The sequence below is a fragment of the Hyla sarda genome, chromosome 3 (genome assembly GCF_029499605.1).
Source record: "Hyla sarda isolate aHylSar1 chromosome 3, aHylSar1.hap1, whole genome shotgun sequence".
In the NCBI taxonomy this organism is placed as follows: domain Eukaryota; kingdom Metazoa; phylum Chordata; class Amphibia; order Anura; family Hylidae; genus Hyla; species Hyla sarda.
The window spans coordinates 305,883,451-305,906,436 of record NC_079191.1 but is presented as its reverse complement, the minus strand read 5'-3'; the positions used below and the strand labels follow the sequence as shown (position 1 = coordinate 305,906,436).

Below are 22,986 nucleotides of genomic sequence, written 5' to 3'. Positions count from 1 at the left end.
TATTAAATTTTTTTTCTGGGATGTGACCAAAAAATGCTCTTTAGTCATCTAGTTTTGTTTTATTCCGTACACTGTGCACTGTGTGGGATCAATAGGTATATATTCTAAGAGCTCTTACAGGAAAACCAGACAAGATTTTTTTGTGTTTTTTTTTACATTTTTATTGGAGGTGACAAACTTTTATTATGAAAGAAGTTGATTTATATTTTTAAAACCACGTTTGCAATTTACCATTTACACTTTTTTAATCCTTCTATGGGACTTGTATGAGTTAATCATTGGATTGCTCATACAGATCAATGCAGTATGTAGGCACTACAGCAGTGTTTCCCAACCAGGCAGCCTCCAGATGTTGCAACTACAAGCCCCAGCATGCCTGGACAGCCTTTGGCTAGGAGTTGTAGCTTTAGCAACACCTGGAGGCGGCCTGGTTTGGGAAACACTGTGCTAGAGGCTGCCATAGGAAGAGTCCTTGCAGCCACAGAGGCCTTAAACGGCCATGAAAACTAAGCCACAGAGGCCTTAAGCGGCTTCCTGCAGGGGTCGAAACATCCGCATCTTGCAGAGCGCCGGGCCCCGTTCAGGAGATCGCGGAGGTCCCAGCGCTCAAACCCCCTGTGACCTATAACTTATCTTCTATCCTTTGGATAGGGGATAAGTTATTTTTTGCTGCAATGCTCCTTTAGCTTAACCCCTTAATGTCGCAGCTCATTTTCACCTTAAGGACTGAGCATTTTTCTAACTTTGAAGCTCTCTGCTTGTAAGGAAAATGGATATTCCAAATACATTTTATATTGATTCACAAATACAACTTGTCTACTTTATGTTGGCATCATAAAATTGACATATTTTTGCTTTTTTAAGACATTAGAGGGCTTCAAAGTAGAGCAGCAATTTTCATGAAAATTGCAAAATCTGAAGGAACGGATGTTAAAGAACTACAACTCCCAGCATGCCTGGGCAGTCTAGGCATTCTGAGAGTTGTAGTTTGGGAACATCTGAAGGGTCACCGTTTGGGTACCACTGTAATAGTGGTCTCCAAACTGTGACCCTCCAGATGTTGCAAAACTACAACTCCCAGCATGCCCAGACAGCCTTTGGCGTTCTGGGCATGCTGGGAGTTGCAGTTTGGCAACCACTAGAAGGGCAGCAGTAGAATTTCTATGGTACAGTGGTGTTTTTTGCAAATGTTCATTTGTTGAAAATGTTCAAATTTCATGCACATTAAATGCAGCAGCAGTATTTGCACAGTGCAAATACTGCTGTTGCATTTAATGTGCATGAAAATTGCAATGTAAACCTCCTTTTTTATTTATATAAATTGTGGGTAAACTTAAACTGTATGGCTATGCTGTGGTTCCTGTAGGCCAGTGATGGCGAACCTATGGCATGCGTGCCGCGCCGAGCCCCCTCTGTGGGCACGCGGCCACAGGCCCCCGTCACATTCCGGTCATCCCTATGTCCCGAAAGGTCATTTCGGGACACAAGGATGTCCCGGTTACCTCTCTGCGGTCCCGCGTTAGCTTGAAAAACGCAGGGACCGCCGGGAGTTAGAGCATGCAGGGACGTTACGTCACTGACTTCGCCTGCGTGTGCCCGTAAAGCAGAGCAGAGCATCAGGGAGGACCGAGGATGATGCGCGCATGCTAAGTGACCAGCGGGACATCATCTTCAGTGTTCCGACACAGACATACAGCCTCCAGCCATACACTGTATGTGGCTGGAGGCTGTATGTCTGTGGGGTAACACTGCCTAATGTGGGGGAACACTGCCTGTCTAATGTTGAGGACCGCTGCCTGCCTAATGTGGGGGAACGCTGCCTGCCTAATGTGGGGGAACTCTGCCTGCCTAATGTGGGGGAACGCTGCCTGCCTAATGTGGGGGAACGCTGCCTGCCTAATGTGGGGGAACACTGCCTGCCTAATGTGGGGGAACACTGCCTGCCTATTGTGGGGGTAATCTATACTGCCAACCTTGTGGGGGGAATTATACTGCCAACCTTGTGGGGGGAATTATACTGCCAACCTTGTGGGGAGAATTATACTGCCAACCTTGTGGGGAGAATTATACTGCCAACCTTGTGGGGGAATTATACTGCCAACCTTGTGGGGGGAACTATACTACCAACCCTAATGTGGGGGGGGGGGAGAACTATACTGCACCCAATGTGGGGGAACTATAATGCTAACCTTAATGTGGGGGAACTATACTGCCAACCCTAATGTGTATTCTGCTTTAATTGCTGTGCTGGCACTTTGAGGGGAAAAAAGTTGGCGTTCAATACGGTTTGGGCACTCGGGCTCAAAAAGGTTCGCCATCACTGCTGTAGACTTTGCGTGGGGGCCCCCAAATTCATGGGCCCCCATGTCTATTTTGCTTGGGGCCCCCAAATTCCTTCAAACGGCCCTGTGTATGGCCTGTGGCATGATACTGCTTTCCACAACCTCACTTTTGCAGCAGAAGTCTGCCTCCTACACAGCTGTTTCTGTCTCAGTTAAAGAAGGTGACATGAAAATGATGATTGGATCAATTGATAAAAAATGCACTGTCAATGCTTATATTTTTGAAAGTATTCTTACATTGCAGCATTATGCGGCTGTACCATAGATGTACTTTTAGATGAATTTTAAAAGTTGTAGCTATGACTGTGTTGCTATTTCTTTTACTATGCAGTTTAGCTGTCATATTTATATCTGCTTATTCTATTACAAATAGGACAAAAAAGACATGCAGAAGATAACGTTGACCTTATGGAAAATTGCACAGTAAAGAGAATAAAAAGAAACCACACGTCTGCTACTCATAAAAGGAAAATTTGTAAGTATATTTATTTTTATTGTTTGGTTATATTTTAAAATTTTAGAAACAATGCCTCTGTAGAGAGCGTACCATGAGAACTGACATGTGTTGGTGTTGCAAGGTCTCCAAATGTCCACCAAAATTTAAGAGAGAGATCTATACATTTATAAAAGTTGTCACAAAGTAAGGTAGGGGCAGCTGGAAAGTTAGATTCTATAGCCAGTACCCATTGGAGGACTGAAACACAATAAGGTGGGGAATATAAAGGCCTACATGAATAAAAGGTTGATTAGACACTTTGCAGAAAATACAAACAAATCTCCCATCAGGGTCTAAACACATCTGAAGCACCCGAAAGGGCAGGGACTTATGAACAAGATGACTAACCTTTCGAGCATGCAAGAAGGTAGAATGGTAGGGTTGAACCACCCAGGCTTTATTAAGGAGCAAGGTATTGGCCACAGTCACATGCATCTCAGTAATATCAAAATAGCAGGTTGGAAGTTTCTCATTGGCTCTTATTTACTAAGGCTAAGTTTCCACTTGGTTTTTTTCTGGCAGTTTTTGGAATACTGCCACTGCAGTTTTTGAGCCAAAGTCAGAAGTGGATCCATAAGGGAGGAGAAGTGTAAGTCCTTCCTTTATATGTCCTATTCCTTTTGAATACACTTCTGGCTTTGGCTCAAAACTGCAGTGGCAGATATCCAAAAACTGCCAGAAAAAAACCAAGTGGTTAGCCTTAGAGTGGCATTTTTTGTTTATGTGGATTGTATGAGGCCGTCATTTTTTCCCTTATGTATTTATCAATGTGGCACACTGGTTTTTCAATTTGTGGTGCACAGGAAATTTTAGTCACAATGCGCCCAAAAGCAAAAACCCGGGAAAAAAAACCTAGAGAGGTTTACATTTGCCAGACAGAGGGCATACCTCAGGTCCACACTGACACAGCACACAGGTCCTCCACCACCAGATTTCTCCACAATTGTGCTGATTATACCAACAAAATGTAAAGACAGACTGTTTTTACTGACCACCACTTCTAAAGTGAAAGTGAAAGTATCCTGGCTAGTCAGTCGGGCTGTTCGGGACCGCCGCGGTGAAGTCACGGCATCCCGAACAGCTTACAGGAACCCGGGAGGGCCCTTACCTGCCTCCTCGGTGTCCGATCGACGAATGACTGCTCTGTGCCTGAGATCCAGGCAGGAGCAGTCAAGCGCCGATAACACTGATCACAGGCGTGTTAATACACGCCAGTGATCTGTGTAAGAGATCAGTGTGTGCAGTGTTATAGGTTCCTATGGGACCTATAACACTGCAAAAAAAAAGTACAAAAAAAAGTGTTAATAAAGGTCATTTAACCCCTTCCCTAATAAAAGTTTGAATCACCCCCCTTTTCCCATAAAAAAAATAAAACAGTGTAAATAAAAATAAACATATCTGGTATCGCCGCGTGCGTAAATGTTCAAACTATAAAAATATATTGTTAATTAAACCGCACGGTCAATGGCCTACACGTAAAAAAATTTACCATTAATGGCATACCATTAAAAAATGAATAAAAAGTGATCAAAAAGTCCCATCAAAACAAAAATCATACCGATAAAAACTTCAGATCACGGCGCAGAAAATGAGTCCTCATACCGCCCTGTATGTGGAAAAATAAAAAAGTTATAGGGGTCAGAAGATGACATTTTTAAACGTATAAATTTTCCTGCATGTAGTTATGATTTTTTCCAGAAGTACGACAAAATCAAACCTACCGTATGTAAGTAGGGGATCATTTTAACCGTATGGACCTACAGAATAATGATAAGGTGTCATTTTTACCGAAATATGCACTGCGTAGAAACGGAAGCCCCCAAAAGTTACAAAATGGCGTTTTTTCTTCGATTTTGTCGCACAATGATTTTTTTTTCCGTTTCGACGTGAATTTTTGGGTAAAATGACTAATGTCACTGCAAAGTAGAATTGGTGACGCAAAAAATAAGCCATAATATGGATTTTTAGGTGGAAAATTGAAAGGGTTATGATTTTTAAAAGGTAAGGAGGAAAAAACGAAAGTGCAAAAACTGAAAAACCCTGAGTCCTTAAGGGGTTAAAGGACAACTATAGTGGAACACTTTTATATATTCCCGGGCCTCAAAAATAAACAAAAAAAACGTATATGTTTTTCCGTATGGAACCGTATACATGTGTGTTTCCCATTGACGTCCATGTTAAAAAAAAAAAGTATGCGGTTGCAGTACGGTTTTTAAACCGGAGACAAAATCGTGGTTAACCACGGTTTTGACTCCGGTTTGAAAACCGTACTGCAACTGCATATGTTTTTTTTAACATGGACGTCAATGGGAAACACATGTATATGGTTCCATACAGAAAAACGTATACGGTTTTTACTTTGCACATGCACATTTGCATCCTAAAGTCCCCACCCAAGACCCCCCCCATTAAAAATGGACAAAATTTTCAAAAACGTATGGGGTTTTTTTCTATAAAAACGGACGGAAGTGTATGCACTTAAAAACAGTATACTGTTTAAAAACGCATACGGTTTACTTTTTTCCATACTGTTCCATCCGTTTTTTTGCCATACGGTTTTCTTTAGAAAAACGGATTGAAAACAGTATTGCAAAAACGTAGTGTGAACCCAGCTTTACACAACCCACACTTTTATATAACTTAAAGGAATTTTTTTTTTATATCAGCTGGCTCCTGAAAGTTAAACAGATTTGTAAATTACTTCTATTAAAAAAAAAATCTTAATCCTTCCAATATTTATCAGCTGCTGAAGTTGAGTTGTTCTTTTCTGTCTGGCAAATGTGCTCTCTGCTGACATCTCTGCTTGTCTCGGGAACTTTACAGAGTAGAATAGGTTTGCTATGGGGATTTGCTTCTACTCTGGACAGTTCCCGAAACAGGTGTCATCAGAGAGCACTTAAACAGAAAACAAAAACTCAACTTCAGCAGCTCATAAGTACTGGAAGGATTACGATTTTTTAATAGAAGTAATTTACCAATATGTTTAACTTTCTGGAGCCAGTTGATATATAAAAAAAGTTTTTTCCTGGATAACCCCTTTAAAGTTATCGCTTCCACCACCTGTCAATTACAGCCAACAGAAAGTTACCAATTCTTAGTTTTATTTCTATAATTGTTATTGTTTCAATTGCACGTATAAATACAAAACACAATGGGTATAAACATAACATAACAATATGTTTTTATAACATAACATATAACAATGTATTTATTTAATACTCTCCTAGAGTAACCAGCCCACCATTTCTCATACTTTCAAACTTTTTGAACTAACCTCTCCCATTCAATTGCATTAGGACCACTATTTCCAAAGAGCCCTCTCAGGACCGCTACCTTAGCTAGCATAAAGATACGATTCAATAACTCTCGAGCCTTCCTAACTTTACTAAAATCTCCAAGGATAACCTCTATCCCCAACCAATCTTTCTTCAAATTTAGTTTATTTTCAATAATCTGAAATACCTTAGACCAGAATTCTTTCACCTTTGGGCATACCCATAGCAAATGGATTAGGTCAGCGTCCATTGTGCCACACTTAAATGGGCATTGTCACCAAACTTTTTTTTTTATATGTTGTAGTACTTATGTAGTACAACATATCTCTAATATAGATCCATAATTATTATTTTTTTTAATTAAAATAGTTTATTTTCATTTTGAAAACCGCCCACTAGGGGTCTCCCTCCTAGTGGCCGGCTGCAGGCTGGCGTGACGTCACGCTTGAATTCGGACCGATGCCGGCCGGACAATCGGTCCTAATTCATTCAGCCTGCGCTCTCTCCCTGCCTGTCAATCAGACAGGTGGGAGCATGCGCTGAGAGCACATTGGCTCCCTGGCCTCACACGCTGATCCCGCCTCCCGGCATTTACATGCCGCTGCTGCTGCCTCAGGACTCTGCACTAGGGTATGTCTTGGGGAGAGCGGGGTTCTGGGTTTTCAACATGGGGCTTGGGGGAGAGCGGGGTTCAGGGTTCTCAACACGGGGGGAGCAGGGTTTTCAACATGGGGGGAGCGGGGTTCGGGGTTTTCAACATGGGGTGAGGGAGGGAATGGGGTAGCGCTGCGGCCATGGCCCTAACTTATTGTTTTCAACACAGGGCGCCTCCAGCTGTTTCACCACTACAACTCCCAGCATGCCCTGACAGCCAATAGATGTCAGGGCAAGCTGGTAGTTGTAGTGGTGAAACAGCTTGAGGCACCCTGTACAGGTGAACTAAGGGCGGAAGTCGACCCCCCAGCAGGCATCAGTGATGTTGCGCCTGCTGGGGAAGTCTGCCTGGTAAGTGAGCACACTACCAGGCAGACAAAAAGGCATTTTTAATATAGGGACAGGAAAAAAAAAGAAGAATGGTGGGAGCTACTCTTTAAGGCAGTCTGCCTTCCTCCAACTACCTAGAAATCGGACCAAATATATCCTCCCACCTCCTCTTTTTGTTTTCTTGAAAAGTAACAGGTACAGTTTTTATGAGTAACCTATATATATATATATATATATATATATATATTAGCTTTCCACCTCCTTCTGTATTCATATAATCTATCACCATATGTGTACATATCTTAAATTTCTCCTTATTTTCAGTGCATCTATGTGCTTCACACAGTTGCATATACCCAAATTTATGTTCATTCCTCAATTCAAACTCACTCTTTAGTGTTTCAAATTTTTTAATCTCTCCGTTTTGAAAAAATCTGTGCAACATATTTAACCCCAAAAATCACTCCCTAATCCTTTAAATTGTACCAAATCTATATTATCCCATAACACAGTATTTCTTATACTTTCCTCCTTATTACATCTCTTTTTAACTTCTTGCCACATTCTCCTAAGTAACCCTATCAATGATGTGCCACAATTCCTTCCGCACTGGAAGACCCACTTCAACAAATTCCAAAAAGCTCTCATAATAACCTCTATTGTCCTTTAATATCTCCCCCCAAAGTGCTTCACTCCACCCCATCTAATATTCTGGAGATTTTTTGGCAAAAAAATACAGCATAAATTCCGGTAACCCCCCCCCCTCCACCTTCTCCTTCCAACTGTACCCACCTTAAATATTTCATACGTACCCTACCTTTCCCCCATATAAGTCTGCCCATTAGGGCTCCCAAACCACGGAACCACTTCCCAGGAATCCATCATGGGGCTGCCCCCAGATCGTATAAAACCTGAGGGATGACAACCATTTTAATTAAACCAAACCTATCAGCAATTGAAAGAGGCAATTTAACCCAGGTATCTACTTTTTTCCTAAGCTTACTCAATAACATATTAAGGTTAAGCTGAATAAAGAAATCTTTTGAAGGTGCCAATTTAATTCCTAAGCAGTCCAAGACTCTCGTCTTCTTTCTGAACCTTCACCCCCATTAATCCATTAACATTACCTGGTACCAATGGCATTAAAGACAATTTACTCCAGTTAATTTTAAGGCCAGATACCCTCCCAAATTCCTCAATGACCTTAATTGCTTCTGGGACCCCTATGTACGCATTTTCTAAGAGCAAAAGTATGTTGTCAGCGTACATAAGGAATTTTTCTTCTGCTCCTTTGATCCCAAATCCCCTCAGGCCTCTCGCTTTCTTTAACTTTATCGCCAATGGCTCCAAAAAAAGAACGAATAACATATGTGAAAGCGGGCAGCCTTGCCTAGTACCCCGTTCAATAATCAATTGAGGTGACAGAGAACCATTCACTGCTACCCTGGCCCTGGGATTCTTAGGCTGCTTTCACACTATGAGGTTCTCCCGTTAATACACGTACGTTTGAAACATAGTTATTAACACACGTTAAACAACCCCATTCAAGTCAATGGGTTTTTTCGTTTACCCGTTGTCACACGTTATAGCCCGTCATGACTAACGTACGTTAGTTGTGACGGGAGAAATAATGTGACATGCACAAATTTTTCGCACGTCACAAGAAATGGGTATATTATCGTATGTTATTTTTAACATTTAAGTCTATGGCCGACATACGTTGGTAAATACACACGTTAATGCCCGTTATTATAACGGACATTATTTTTACTGAGCCTGCTCAGAAGAGGTGACATCAGTAGACTCCTGCAGTGCTGAGGGACTACTACTACTCCCATCATGGAACTGACTTGTTTCCATGCTGGGAGTCGTAATTCCCCACTGCAGGAGTCTGCCGGTGGCTGGGGAGGTTACATTAGTGTTTGTACTTCTACCCCCATCATGGAACAGACTCTGTTCCATGATGGGGGTTGTAGTACAGGGGCTGAGGGATTGATCGCACCGGGTCTCACTTCTGACACCCGATGCGATCAGAAGTTATTAAGCAGGGGAGTAGGCGGCATTCTCCGCAACCCTGCAATCACGATGTATTTTTTACTTTCATTTTTTAATTCCCTGCGGGAATCCCTGAATGGCCGATATTGAGGAGCCATTCAGGGATCCCCCTGGGGTTTTAAAAATGGACAATGTGAGGGGACATGTATAATAAAATGTGTATAATGTATAATAAAAGTGTTTATTGGGGGGGGGGGCATAGAGCGCTATATATCTAGCCCCCACCAGCGCATTAATAAAAATATGACCCCCGCCAGCGCATTTATAAGTATATATCTATACCCCCCGCCAGCGCATACTGTGACCCCGCAAGCGCATTTGTCCTAATTTTCTATTGCAGCTATATGTGACATGATAACCATACCTATCAGAACGTATTCAGCAGCAGCCCGGCCAGATTATCCTGACAGATATACTATTCATTCATAGCGCCAGCAGCTGTATATGTATATAAATGTGCTGGGGGGCAGACATATAGCGTTATCTGCCCCCACAGCGCTTCTATATACATATGCAGCCGCCGCAATATGAATGAATTGTATACCTGTCAGGTTATTCGGCCGGGCGGCTGCTGGATGCGCTCCTGACATATATACTTGTCATATATAGTGCATTTGTACAGTGTTATATATGACAAGTATATATGTCAGGAGCGCATCCAGCAGCCGCTCGGCCGATGATCCTAACAGATATACTATTAATTCATAGAGCGGCAGCTGCATATCTGTCAGGATCATGGGCCGAGCGGCTGTTGGATGCGCTCCTGACATATATACTTGTCATATATAACGCTGTACAAATGCGCTATATATGACAAGTATATATGTCAGAAGCGCATCCAGCAGCCGCCCGGCCGATGATCCTGACAGGTATACAATTCATTCATTTTGTTGCGGCTGCATATGTATATTGAAGCGCTGTGGGGGCAGATGACGCTATATGTCTGCCCCCCCCCCCCCCAGCACATCTATATACATATACAGCTTCCGGCGCTATGAATGAATAGTATATCTGTCAGGATCATCTGGCAGGGCCGCTGCTGAATAGGTTCTGATAGGTATGGTTGTCACTTATAGCGCTGCAATAGAAAATTAGGACAAATGCGCTGGCGGGGTCACAGTATGCGCTGGCGGGGGGTATAGATATATACTTAAATGCGCTGGCGGGGTCACAGTATGCGCTGGCGGGGGGTATAGATATATACTTATAAATGCGCTGGTGGGGTCACAGTATGCGCTGTCGGGGGGTATAGATATATACTTGTAAATGCGCTGGCGGGGTCATGGTATGCGCTGTCGGGGGGTATAGATATATACTTGTAAATGCGCTGGTGGGGGTCATATTTTTATTAATCCGCTGGCGGGGGCTAGATATATAGCGCTCTATGCCACCCCCACCTCCCAATAAATACTTTTATTATACATATGTCCCCTCAGATTATCCATTTTTTTAAATCCCCAGGGGGATCCCTGATTGGCTCCTCAGTACTGGCCATTCAGGGATCCCCGCGGGGAATTTAAAAATGAAAGTAAAAAATACATCGTAATCTCAGGGTTGCGGACCATGCCGCCCGCCACCCTGCTTAATAACTTCTGATCGCATTGGGTGTCAGAAGTGAGACCCGGTGCGATCAATCCCTCAGCCCCTGTACTACAACCCCCATCATGGAACAGACTCAGTTCAATGATGGGAGTAGTAGTACAAACACTAATGTAGCCTCCCCAGCTGTCTGCAGACTCCCGCTGCTAGGGATTTACTACTCCCATCATGGAAACAAGTCTGTTCCATGATGGGAGTAGTAGTAGTCCTGGCTGTGGGAGTCTGTAGGCAGAGGTGTAAAAACATCCAGTACATGACAGATGTTTTGTAGCATCCCTTAATTCACCCGTTATTAAACGTCTGTTAATAATACATAACAACATAATAACATACGTTTATTAACAGGTGAACTTCATAGTGTGAAAGCAGCCTAAGGGTGGGTTCACACCACGATTGTCTATACAGTTTTTGGATACGTTTTTTTTTTTTAAACGTATGCAACTGTACAGAAAACCGTGCCCATAGACTTTCCATTCAAAACCGTATGCACCATATTGCATATGGTTGTCTCCGTTTTTCACACCACACGGTTTTTTACTTTTCTTTTTCTGGACAGAAAACCGTGGCCTACCACGGTTTTTGGTCCAAGTGAAAAACCCTATTGACCTGTATACGATTTTATTTTTTTTTAACATGGGAGTCAATGGGAACCGTACAGAACTGTATGTGTACGGTTCCATCCAGTTTTTACCATACGGTTTTTGACTTTGCACAGTTTTTTTTCTTGGAATTTCAATCAAACAAGTGAAACTTTATTCATAATGGAGTGTAAAGTTCAAAACGTATGCGTTTTTTTTCTTAAAAAACGGATGCAACCGGACATCACTTTTCAAACCGTATACGGTTTTCAACCGTATACAGATGAAACTTTGTACACACGTTTTGATACAGTTTAGTCAGGTTTTGAGGAATCCGTTTTTTTTATCAAAAACCTGAAAAAAAAACTGTATTGCAAAAACGTGGTGTGAACCCACCCTTATATAGCAGTTTAATCCATTCCACTATCTCCCCCTCTATACCAAATTTTTTAAGGACCCTCCATAAAAACCTCCACTCCACCCTGTCAGATGCCTTCATCGCATCAAGTGACAGGGTGGAGTGGAAGGGAGCAGAACTCAACTGTATATTGACCAATAAACGTAAAATGTTACGGTGTATTATGCGCCCCAGAACGAATCCAGTTTGCACAACTCCTACTATACCAGACAGAAGCGGGGACAATCTTCTGGCCAACAGTTTCGCCAGAATCTTGGCGTCCGAAATTATCAAAGAAATGGGACAATGGGATTCAATTCTCGTACCATCTTTCTCTTTCTTAAGTATTAGAACTATTTTGGTTTCAAGCATTGAGGGAGGCAATCCCCCTCCCCTCAGAGCCTCCTGCAGGACCATAAAAAGAATAAGTAATAAAACCTCCTTATATTCTCTATAAATTTAATAGGGAAGGCCATCCAACACTGGGGCTGATGTAACAGAACACCCCTCAAGAGCTTCCTCTAATTCTTCTACTGTAATACGCTAATTAAGGCTTTTATTTACACTGTTTTTTTTTTGTTTTTTTTAAGGGAAAAGGGGGGTGATTCAAACTTTTATTAGGGAAGGGGTTAAATGATCTTTATTCACTTTTTTTTTTTTTGCAATGTTATAGCTCCCATAGGGGACTATAACACTGCACACACTGGTCTTTTACATTGATCAGTGGTTTCTCATAGGAAACCACTGATCGATGATTCTGCTGCTTGACTGCTCATGCCTGGATCTAGGGCACTGAGCAGTCATTCGGCGATCAGACACCAGGAGGCAAGGTAAGGGACCCTCCTGCTGTGTCACAGCTGTTCGGGATGCCGCGATTTCGCCGCGGCGATCCCGAACAGCCCCCTGAGCTAACAGGCAATGATTTACTTTCACTTTAGACGCGGTGTTCAACTTTGAAAGCCGCATCTAAAGGGTTAATAGCGCACGGCACCGCGATCAGTGCCGCAGGCTATTAGCCACGGGTCCCGGCCGTTATTAGAGGCCGGGCCCGACCCGCTATGACAGAACGGGAACGGGACTCATGATGTATCGGTACGTCATGGGTCCTGCAGGGGTTAAGTATTCCTTTATCTCACTATCCCCTCCGGGCTCCTCTGAGCAGTTTAGTTGTTGATAATACAGCAATCCTCTGTAACTCCTCCTGCGCAGTTTGAATGTCTCCATTTTCATGATGTAATGCTAAAATATCACTTCTTTCCCTTTGAGCTCTAACTAAATTGGCTAATAATTTCCCTGGACGAGCACCTTCTACGAAATCCTTCTGTGCCGAGAAAAAAATCTTATGTTGTACTTTTCCTAAATAGTATTTTGACAACTTCCCTGGCCCTAATTCTATCACCCTAAAATTATTTTAAGATCGCTCTGCCTCGTATCCCTCCTCTGCCTCTCTAACCTTCTCCCTCAGGTCCTGTTCCACTTTTTTAAATTCCTTCTTTTTCCTTTGTATCACCCTGTACAAAATCCCCCGGTGGACTGCTTTCATAGTGTCCCACACCACTGGATAAGGGGCCGAGTTCTTATTCAGTTCCCAACATTCCCATAGTTTCTTCACAATTTCTTCCTTACCCCCTATCAAATTTAACCAGTGCGAATTCAAACTAAAGACCCTCTCCCTCTCACTTTCCCGGTCCCCAATTATCAATTCCATTACCACTGGAGAGTGATCTGATATGGTCCTTCCTTCATATCTAATACATTCAATGAACCGCAACCCCTTATCGTTAGAGAGAGCTATATCAATTCGCGATGCTACTTTATGGGAGGCCGAGAAGCAAGAAAACACCCTCCTATTAGGATTCATTAAACACCACGGGTCTCTCCAACCCATCTCTACACATATTTTAAGGAGGGGGGTTTCTGATTCTCTTCTGACCCTGGTTGAAGGTCTATCCTGAGTGGGACAAAATACACAATTCTAATCCCCCAACAGATATAGAGGGAGATGTTCTTTCCCTTTACAGAAAACAATTAAGTCTAAAAGAGGCTGAGTGGAGAATGGCGAAGGGACATAGAAAAAGGCCATCACTCCTTCCCAATCATGAAACTTAGCATGTAAAAAAACATACTGTCTCCTTTGATCGACCTTCTTACTAAAATTTTTAACTGGGATGGCCCTATGTATATATACAGAGACCCCAGCTGAATAGCTGTATGCTCTCTCCTGTCCAAAATGAATACATAAGTTTCCCTTTCCTAGGTGACATCCAGTTCCAACACAACCCAACATAGAATCGGGGATCTGTCCACACCAGATGTCAGCCGGACAAATAACTAATACTAATAGTAATTTTATCCCTTCCTGGTCCAACCAATTCCCCGCCTCAGCACACTATGTAAAAAAGTAAACTTTATCATTATACATCACATGTAATTTAGTGGGGAATATCAACGAAAACTTTACTTTGGCTGCCGCGGGCCGCCTCGTTATATCTCTAAAAGAGGCCCTTTCTATTTGAGTGGCCCTGGCATAATCTGGGTATATTGAAACTTTCACCCTGTTATAAAAGAGCTGGCCCCTCTCTCGTGCCTTACAAATTATGATGTCCCGGTCATTGAAACTAATAAGCTTAGTTATAATAGTCCTTGGGGGAGACCCAGCCGGGGGCCTCCTAGACGGGACCCGATGAACACGCTCCAAACCGAACAATGCAGTTAGATCCTGGTGTCCCACCAGTTCCTGCAGCCAGGTGGAGCAAAAAGATCTAATGTCACCATTTTCCACCTCTTCTGGGAATCCCACCATCCTGATGTTTGCTCTTCTAGATCTATCCTCCAGATCGGTAACTTTCATTTTCAACTCCCCTACTTCTTTCCTTAGAGATTTAGACTCCTCTGCTAAGGCAGAAACTTGTTTTTCAACTCCCGGAAGTGACTTATCCATTTAGTACGGTCACAAATGTTATTAGTCTCGTCCCTAATTATGGAAATGTCAGAGACCAGAGACCCAACCTGGGTGTGAAGGTCAGCCAGGCATTGATTACATTACATCTCTGAACTTCTTCCAAAATCCTCTCTATTTTACATTTTTTTGGCTCCTGCTGCCTCCCCATCATCAGATATATCTTGTAATACTGCGAAACGAGAACCTGTATTCTCCATTCCGACTACTTCTTGTTTTAGTCCACCCTGGAGAGGTTTTTTTACAAACTTATCAATCTTGCCTGCCCCAGTGACCCTTTTAGGGGAAACAGATCTTCGTACTTTTATCTTGGGAGGCATAGTCTCTCATACGTCTCTTCTCCCCTACTGGATGTATATTACCAATAGCCTAAGGGGGGAGAGGGGTAACAAAGAGGGAAAAAAAGGCTTAGCCGGCTCTATATCCACGCTCTATATGGTGTGTCTTACCTCCATCTCCATCCTCCCCTTACATACTTCCACAGTCTCCCGCTGTACTTAAAAGTCCCGGGTTGGTGTGATTGCAGGCCTCCTTCCGTCAGCTGTCTCCTGAGCTCCTCAGTCTCTGGGACTCTGTTTTCAGAAGTGGGGGAGTATAATATAAGAAGATTTTCAATCATTGGGATTCCCAGTGGTGGCAATGTCCTTCCAAACAATTACTCCCCAAGCCCCCACCCCACAATATCCTCCGGGCAGCTAAGAGTCACCCATCCCCCCTGCCCCCCAAAAAGCATGGGGGGGGGGGAGAGAAGGGGAGCCGCCAATATGGGCAGTGTGTGGAGCCTCCGAGCGCATACCTTGTCCATGCCGGACGTTCCGGGCACATGGGCCCAAGTCAGCTGACCGAGACGTGCACCACTCAAACAGGTCCGGCCACTGGTGCCAAGCAAATAGGAGGGGGGAGGAGGGAGAGGAGGAAGAGGGGGGAGCAGGTGGGGGAAGAGCCGGACCAGCGACCACCCTTCCAGAGCCCCCCCCCCATTCCACCCCGCAGGTCTCACATCGCAGGGTCCCATGACTCACAGATCCCGCATCGGCAGCCATTCAGACCTTACCGCTGGGCAAGGCGGCACCATTCGCCAGGGCTCAAATCTTCATCAGCCCCCAGAAGGACCTTGCCATTCCATCGATCCCTCACCGGCCGCAGGCAGCAGCTCCCTTCGGTTCTGGAAAGTCCAGAGCCGCCATGGACCAGGACACATGGGGAGGAGGAGGTAAGGGGGAGGAGCCGCATAACGCAGCAGCTGCTACGCCATGACGTCCCTCCGAAAGCTTCCATTTCAATCTTGATCTACTACAATTTCCAAATGCAGTCTACCATTCCCAGCAGCTTATCAAAACAAAAAAGATTAATCTGAATCTATAGTATAGCCAAACATGTTAGTAAATTTAGAACTATAACCCAACTCTTCAAAAACAATATAGGGTTAGTTTTACCAGACTTAGGGAGAACTTAATAAATTAATGATTCAATATGAAACAAAAATAATTACAGTACAAATAAAACAGATATAAACAAGACAAAGTTTTCACCACACAGATACCTTTATATATAAAACTCAATGGGGGAGATTTATCATTAGGTGTCTATTTTACACTCTTGCTCAAGATTTACTAAAGTTGTGCAGATATAGAAACGCCCCCCTCGCTCTACCGTGCACTCCTTCTCTACCTCACTCTTCATAAAGCTGTGGCATTTTCCCGCGGTACACTGCTTACATAGCTAGACGTGCCGGAGTAGCAGTGTGCGCTGAACAAAACTGCACAATACTAAAATCATAATTCTTTATCAAGTACACAGAGGGGGAGAGTCTCAAAGAATTTTGCACCCAAAAAAAATTATAATAATTTTTGCGTGAAAAGTATTGACCACATTTTCAAAGAGCTTTGTGCCGCGGTTTACACTGTTCATGTCAGTTTTGTAAAAGTGGGCGTGTCCACGTATATTGTCTGCTTTACATGATATTTTCGAAGGGGTGAGAGTCCAGTTTACATAAAAAATGTGAATCACAGAAATGGTTGTAGTTTTATAGTTTTTTTTCTCATTTTAGATACGGGAATGTGGAGGACTACATCAGATTCGGCGGATTGCGATGATGAACAGTGTTTTTTTAAATGTCAATAAAAGGGTTAACCAGGGCTGTGGGGGTGTGTTTTTTTCAATGTGTTGTGTTTTTTATAATTGAATATTCAGGCTCAGTAGTGGAAGCCGTCTTGTAGACAGAATCCAGTACTAATCCAGGGCTTAGTGTTAGCCTCAAAATCAGCTAGCGCTAATCCCCAATTATTGCTCCCCGGTACCCACTGCCACAGGGGTGCCAGGAAGAGTCGGTCCCAACAGGCCCGTAGCGTCAAAAATGACGCTCCTTGGCCTAGGAGGTAACAGGCTGTCGTTATTTAGGCTGGGGAAGGCCAGTAACAATGGTCCTCGCCCACCCTGGTAACATCAGGCTGTTGCTGCTTGGTTGGTGTCTGGCTGATAATAAAAAAAATGGGGGAACCACACACGTTTTATTTATTTAATTAAAATAATAATAAAATAATAGGGTTCCCCTATTTTCAGTATCAGCCAGATACCAACCAAGCAGCAACAGCCTGACTTACCAGGGTGGGCGAGAACCATTGTTACTGGCCCTCCCCAGCCTAAATAACGCCAGCCTGTTACTGCCTAGGCCCAGGAGCGCCATTTTTTACACTCTGGGCCTGTTGGTACCAGCTCTTCCCGGCACCCCTGTGGCGGTGGGTACCGGTGTAATAATTAGAGGTTAGCATTAGCTGATTTTGGGGCTAACGCTAAGCCCTGGCATGGTAATGGATTTTGTCTATAAGATGGCTTCCACTACTTAGCCTTAAAATTCAATTATAAAAAACACAACACATTGAAAAAAAAAATGTATTGAAAAAAACACTCCCCGACAGCCCTCGTTAACCATTTTATTGAAATTAAAAAAAAAACGCTAGTCATTGTCGCAGTCCACCGAATCTGACGAAGTCCTCCGCATTCACGTATCTGAAATGAGAAGAAAAGAAAAACAAGAAATATGGTAGTAAATTTTTTGCTGGGGAGAGCGCACATAATGCAGCGTGTTCATAAACAGGGAGCCTCCAATTGTTGCTAAGTTTAGTTAGGCTTTAGTCAAGCAACAGCTGGTGTCTCCATGTTAGGGAACACACTGCCAGAAAGGCTCTGTTCTCATTATGCAAAACGCATAATGAGAACAAAGTCAGGCCTGGACTGTGTAGCTAGGTCTGTCCCTCTAACCGTGGATTACAACTCCCATCATGGGACAGAGTCTGTCCCTTGATGAGAGTAGTTGTAGTACCGCAGCGCTGAGGATTGGCACTTGCACATCCCCTTGCTGCAGGACTTTTAGGACTACTACTCCCATCATGGACAGACTCCGTCCATGATGGGAGTTATAGTCCAGGGGCTGAGGGGCAGATCGCACCAGGTCATTCTCCAGAGACCCGCTGCGATCTGCATTTATGAACTGTAAAAGCCGGCGGCACATGCGGCTACACTGCGCTGCCCGCTGGCTCCTGTATACTGTATCACATTTCATTATCCCCGCCCGGGAGACGGGAGCTCTGATTGGTGAATAGCTATTCACCAAGCAGAGCTCCTGTCTCCCGGCGGCGGGGATTATGAATTATGAGAGGTTTATACAGGAGCCGGCGGCCAGCGCAGTGTAGCCGCATGTTCTGCCGGCTTTTACAGTTAATAAATACGGATCGCAGCGGGTCTCTGGAGAATGACCCGGTGTGATCTGCCTCTCAGCCCCTGGACTACAACTCCCATCATGGGACAGAGTCTGTCCCATGATGGAAGTAGTTGTAGTACTGCAGCACTGAGGGATGGCACTTGCACATCCCCGGCTGTGGGACTTTAAGGACTACTACTCCCATCATGGACAGACTCCGTCCATGATGGAAGTTATAGTCCAGGGGCTGAGGGGCAGATCAGGTCATTCTCCCGCTGCAATCTGCAGACCCGCTGCGATCTGCATTTATTAACTGTGAAAGCTGGCTACACTGCGCTGCCCGCCGAATCCTGTATACTGTATCACATTTCATAATCCCCGTGCGGGAAATGGGAGCTCTGATTGGTGAAGAGCTATTCACCAATCATAGCTCCTGTCTCCTGGCGGTGGGGATTATGAATTATGAGAGATGTATACAGGAGCCGGCGGCCAGCGTAGTGTAGCGACATGTTACAGTTAACAAATGCGGATCGCAGAGAGTCTCTGGAGATCTGCCCCTCATCCCCTTGACTACAACTCCCATCATGGGACCGAGTCTGTCCCATGATGGGAGTAGTTGTAGTACTGCAGCGCTGAGGGATGGCACTTGCACATCCTCCGGCTGCGGCACTTTTAGGACTACTATTCCCAACATGGACAGACTCCGTCCATGATAGGAGTTATAGTCCAGGGGCTGAGGTGCAGATCGCACCGGGTCATTCTCCAGAGACCCGCTGCGATCTGCATTTATTAACTTTAAAAGCCGGTGGCACATGCGGCTATACTGCGCTGCCCGCCGACTCCTGTATACTGTATCACATTTCATAATCCCCGTGCAGGAAACGGGAGCTCTGATTGGTGAAGAGCTTTTCACCAATCAGAGCTCTTGTCTCCTGGCGGTGGGGATTATCAATTATGAGAGATGTTTACAGGAGCCAGCGGCCAGCGCAGTGTAGCCACATGTTCCGCCGGCTTTTACAGTTAATGAATGCTGATCGCAGTGGGTCTCTGGAGAATGACCCGGTGCGATCTGCCCCTCAGCCCCTGGACTACAACTCCCATCATGGGACCGAGTCTTTCCCATGATGGGAGTAGTTGTAGTACCGCAGCGCTGAGGGATGGCACTTGCACGTCCTCCGGCTGCGGCACTTTTAGGACTACTATTCCCATGGACAGACTCTATCCATGATAGGAGTTATAGACCATGGGCTGAGGTGCAGATCGCACCGGGTCATTCTCCAGAGACCCGCTGCGATCCGCATTTATTAACTGTAAAAGCCGGCAGAACATGCGGCTACACTGCTCTGCCCGCCGGATCCAGGCTCCTGTATACATCTCTCATACTTCATAATCGCCGCCGGGAGACAGGAGCTCTGATTGGTGAATAGCTTTTCACCAATCAGAACTCCCGTCTCTCGGTGGCGGCGATTATGAATTATGAGAGATGTATATACAGGAGCCTGGAGCCGGCGGGCAGCGCATTGTAGCCGCATGTGCTACCGGCTTGTTAACTCTGGAGAATGACCTGCTGAAATCTGCACCTCAGCCCCTGGACTATAACTCCCATCATGGACAGAGTATGTCCACGATGGGAGTAGTAGTCATAAAAGTCCCGCAGCTGGGGGATCTGCAAGTGCCATCCCTCAGCGCTGCGGTACTACAACTACTCCCATCATGGGAAAGTCCAGGGGCTGAGATGCAGATCGCATCGGGTCATTCTCCAGAGACCCGCTGCTATCCGCATTTAATAACTGTAAAAGCCGGCGGAACATGCGGCTCCACTGCTCTGCCGTTGGCTCCTGTATACACAACTCATAATTCATAATCCCCGCCACCAGGAGACAGGAGCTCTGATTGGTGAATAGCTTTTCACCAATCAGAGCTTCCGTCTCCCGGGCGGGGATTATGAAATGTGATACAGTATACAGGAGCCGGCGGACAGCGCAGTGTAGTCATATGTGCCGCCGGTTTTTATAGTTAATAAATGCAGATCACAGCGGGTCTCTGGAGAATGACTTGGTGCGATCTGCACCTCAGCCCCTGGACTACAACTCCCATCATAGGCAGAGTCTGTCCGTGATGGGAGTAGTAGTCCTAGCTGTCACAAAATAGTTAATATAATTCTCAGATGCTTTAGAACACTTTGATACGTGTCCTCCGAGGTGGTGTATATTTGCGCAAGAAAAGTGCATTTGCACATTTTTTTTACGATAAAAAAAAACACGCAGTTAATAAATTCAATTCTGCAGTAGAAAGTGCTCTATTGTAAACTTAACTGTAGACATGGCTATGAAGAATTCTGTCAGATTTTGTGCAAAAAAAAAAGACGCAAAAAAACTCTTGCGCAAATTTTTACGTTAAAAAATAGACAAATATGTGTGTATGTTCCAGCATCACGTCCAAACGGCTAAAGATAGTAACATGAAACTTGGCACACATGTTACTTATATGTCAACAACAAACATAGGATAGGTAATTTAACCCTTACCCACCCCCATTTGCGAGGGTCTGGGTTTTTGTTTAAAGTCCCATACAAGTCTATGGAAAATATATGTTAATATATGCATAACTTCCAAATGGCTGGAGATATTTCGATAATACTTGGTCACATGTTACTTATATGTCCACTTAAATTATAGGATAGTTAATTTAACCCTTAACTAGCCCCATTTGTGAGGGTCAGGGTTTTTGTTTAAAGTCCCATGCAAATGAATGGGAAATGTATGTTCCCACATAACTTCCATACGGCTGGAGATATTTCAATATTACCTGGTACACATATTACTTATATGTCTAATAAAAATATATGATGGTTAAATTAACCCTTACCTACACCTTTATGTAAAAAATGGGTTTTTGTTTCAAGTCCTATGCAAGTATATGGGACTTCCAGTACCTTACTCCACAAGCTCCTCTCTGCATCTCCTGGGGAATGTGTCAGTCCGGCTTTCAAGCCACACCCCATCTCACAAAGACACGCCCACTGTTTAAGCCCCACCTCTTTTATTATCTACCCTTTTTGTGCATTGGTCTAGCTTGCAAATAACGCCCAGTCCCACAAAGCCACGTCCCCTTCTATTTTCAGCTTACAATATCTTCATCACAAATCAGTCCCACCTGAGGACAGGAAATGAAGGTGGGAAATAAGGATGGGATATGAGGACGGGATGTGAGGTCGGGATATGAAGACGGGATATGAGGTCGGGATATGAGGTCGGGATATGATGACGGTATATGAGGTCAAGATAGGAGAACAGGATATGAGAACGGTATATGAGGTCGAGATAGGAGGTCAGGATATGAGGTTGAGATATGAGGACGGGATATGAGGATGGGATATGAGGACGGGATAGGAGGACGTGATATGAGGTCGAGATAGGAGGTCAGGATATGAGGATGGGATAGGAGGTCGGGATATGAGGACGGGATAGGAGGTCAAGATATGAGGATGGGATATAAGGTCAAGATAGGAGGATGGGATAGGAGAATGGGATATGAGGTCGAGATAGGAGGTCGGAATAGGAGAATGCTTTCTCTAAGGCAACAAAGATCTGGCAGGGAAGTGTGGGAGGTGGAGGAATTTATCAATGAGCCACAGGTGTTACTTCACTTATGGGCACACTGGCCCTTTAAATCTTAAAGCTCCGGCATGCGCGCGCCCTAGTGGACGGGGACACGCGCATCGGAGCAGAGAGGCGGGGGTAGGAGAAGCACCAGGTGAGTGACAAGCTGGGATTCACATGCGGACACGTCCCGCGATGCAAATCCCAGCTCCGCCGATAGCAGCAGGTAACGGGACCATGCGCTCACGGCCAAATGTGCGAAATGTCAGCACCTGTTTCTGTTTCTGCGGACATTCTGCTAATTTTTTGTCTGTGTGGACACCACCTTACAAAAAAGAACAGAATACTATTCCATGGGGTCTGGTAGAACATTGCATCTGGCATCTAAAATAAGATCTTGTCCCCGTGCAAGAGCACCTCTGTTTTCTGAGCCAGCATTTTTTATACCTACTGGTGAGATCTCTAGAATGGGGCTAACTGACACTAAAGATAGTGTCAGATGCAGCAGAGCAGAACAGGTGTTTATAGCAGAAGCTGTGAGAACAGCTAACTAGGATGGCAACATGTGCAGGCTGGAACAAGCTGCAATCAGACAGGAATTATGGTCGACAGTCCAAGTCAAAGTCCAGTAGCCAGGCAGGTTTAGGAACACAGGTACAACAGACAGACAGGATCAAGATTTCAGATTTAGAAGACAGGGTTCAGGGACCTTAGCAATACAGGAAACACAACCAAAATGCAACCTTTCTGAAGCCTGGAACAGCAGGTGTGGCAGACTTATATATGCAGTGCCTTGCTGAGAATGGAGGATTATTCAATAGGGAGTGCACAATGGCACTATAAAACTCAGCCAGTGCTCATGCGTGGCCCCTAGCGGACAGAGTGGAAACTGCAGCAAGAGACACACCACAGCAGGAAGACCAGGAAATACAGCAGACACATGGCATAGAGAATCTCATCCAACTCTGGTGAGAACCAGGACATATGGTACACCGGTGG

General features: G+C 44.5%; 1 protein-coding gene across 8 annotated transcripts in view; it reads left to right on the top strand.

Moving 5' to 3' along the window:
- ARID4B (AT-rich interaction domain 4B) overlaps positions 1–22,986 on the top strand; it is a 424,644-nt gene that overhangs the window by 372,171 nt on the left and 29,487 nt on the right. For all 8 annotated transcript variants that reach the window (XM_056566987.1, XM_056566988.1, XM_056566991.1 and 5 more), the window contains one exon: positions 2,716–2,817. In XM_056566987.1, the coding sequence (XP_056422962.1) occupies positions 2,716–2,817 (102 nt within the window). The remainder of the gene's footprint in view (positions 1–2,715; positions 2,818–22,986) is intronic.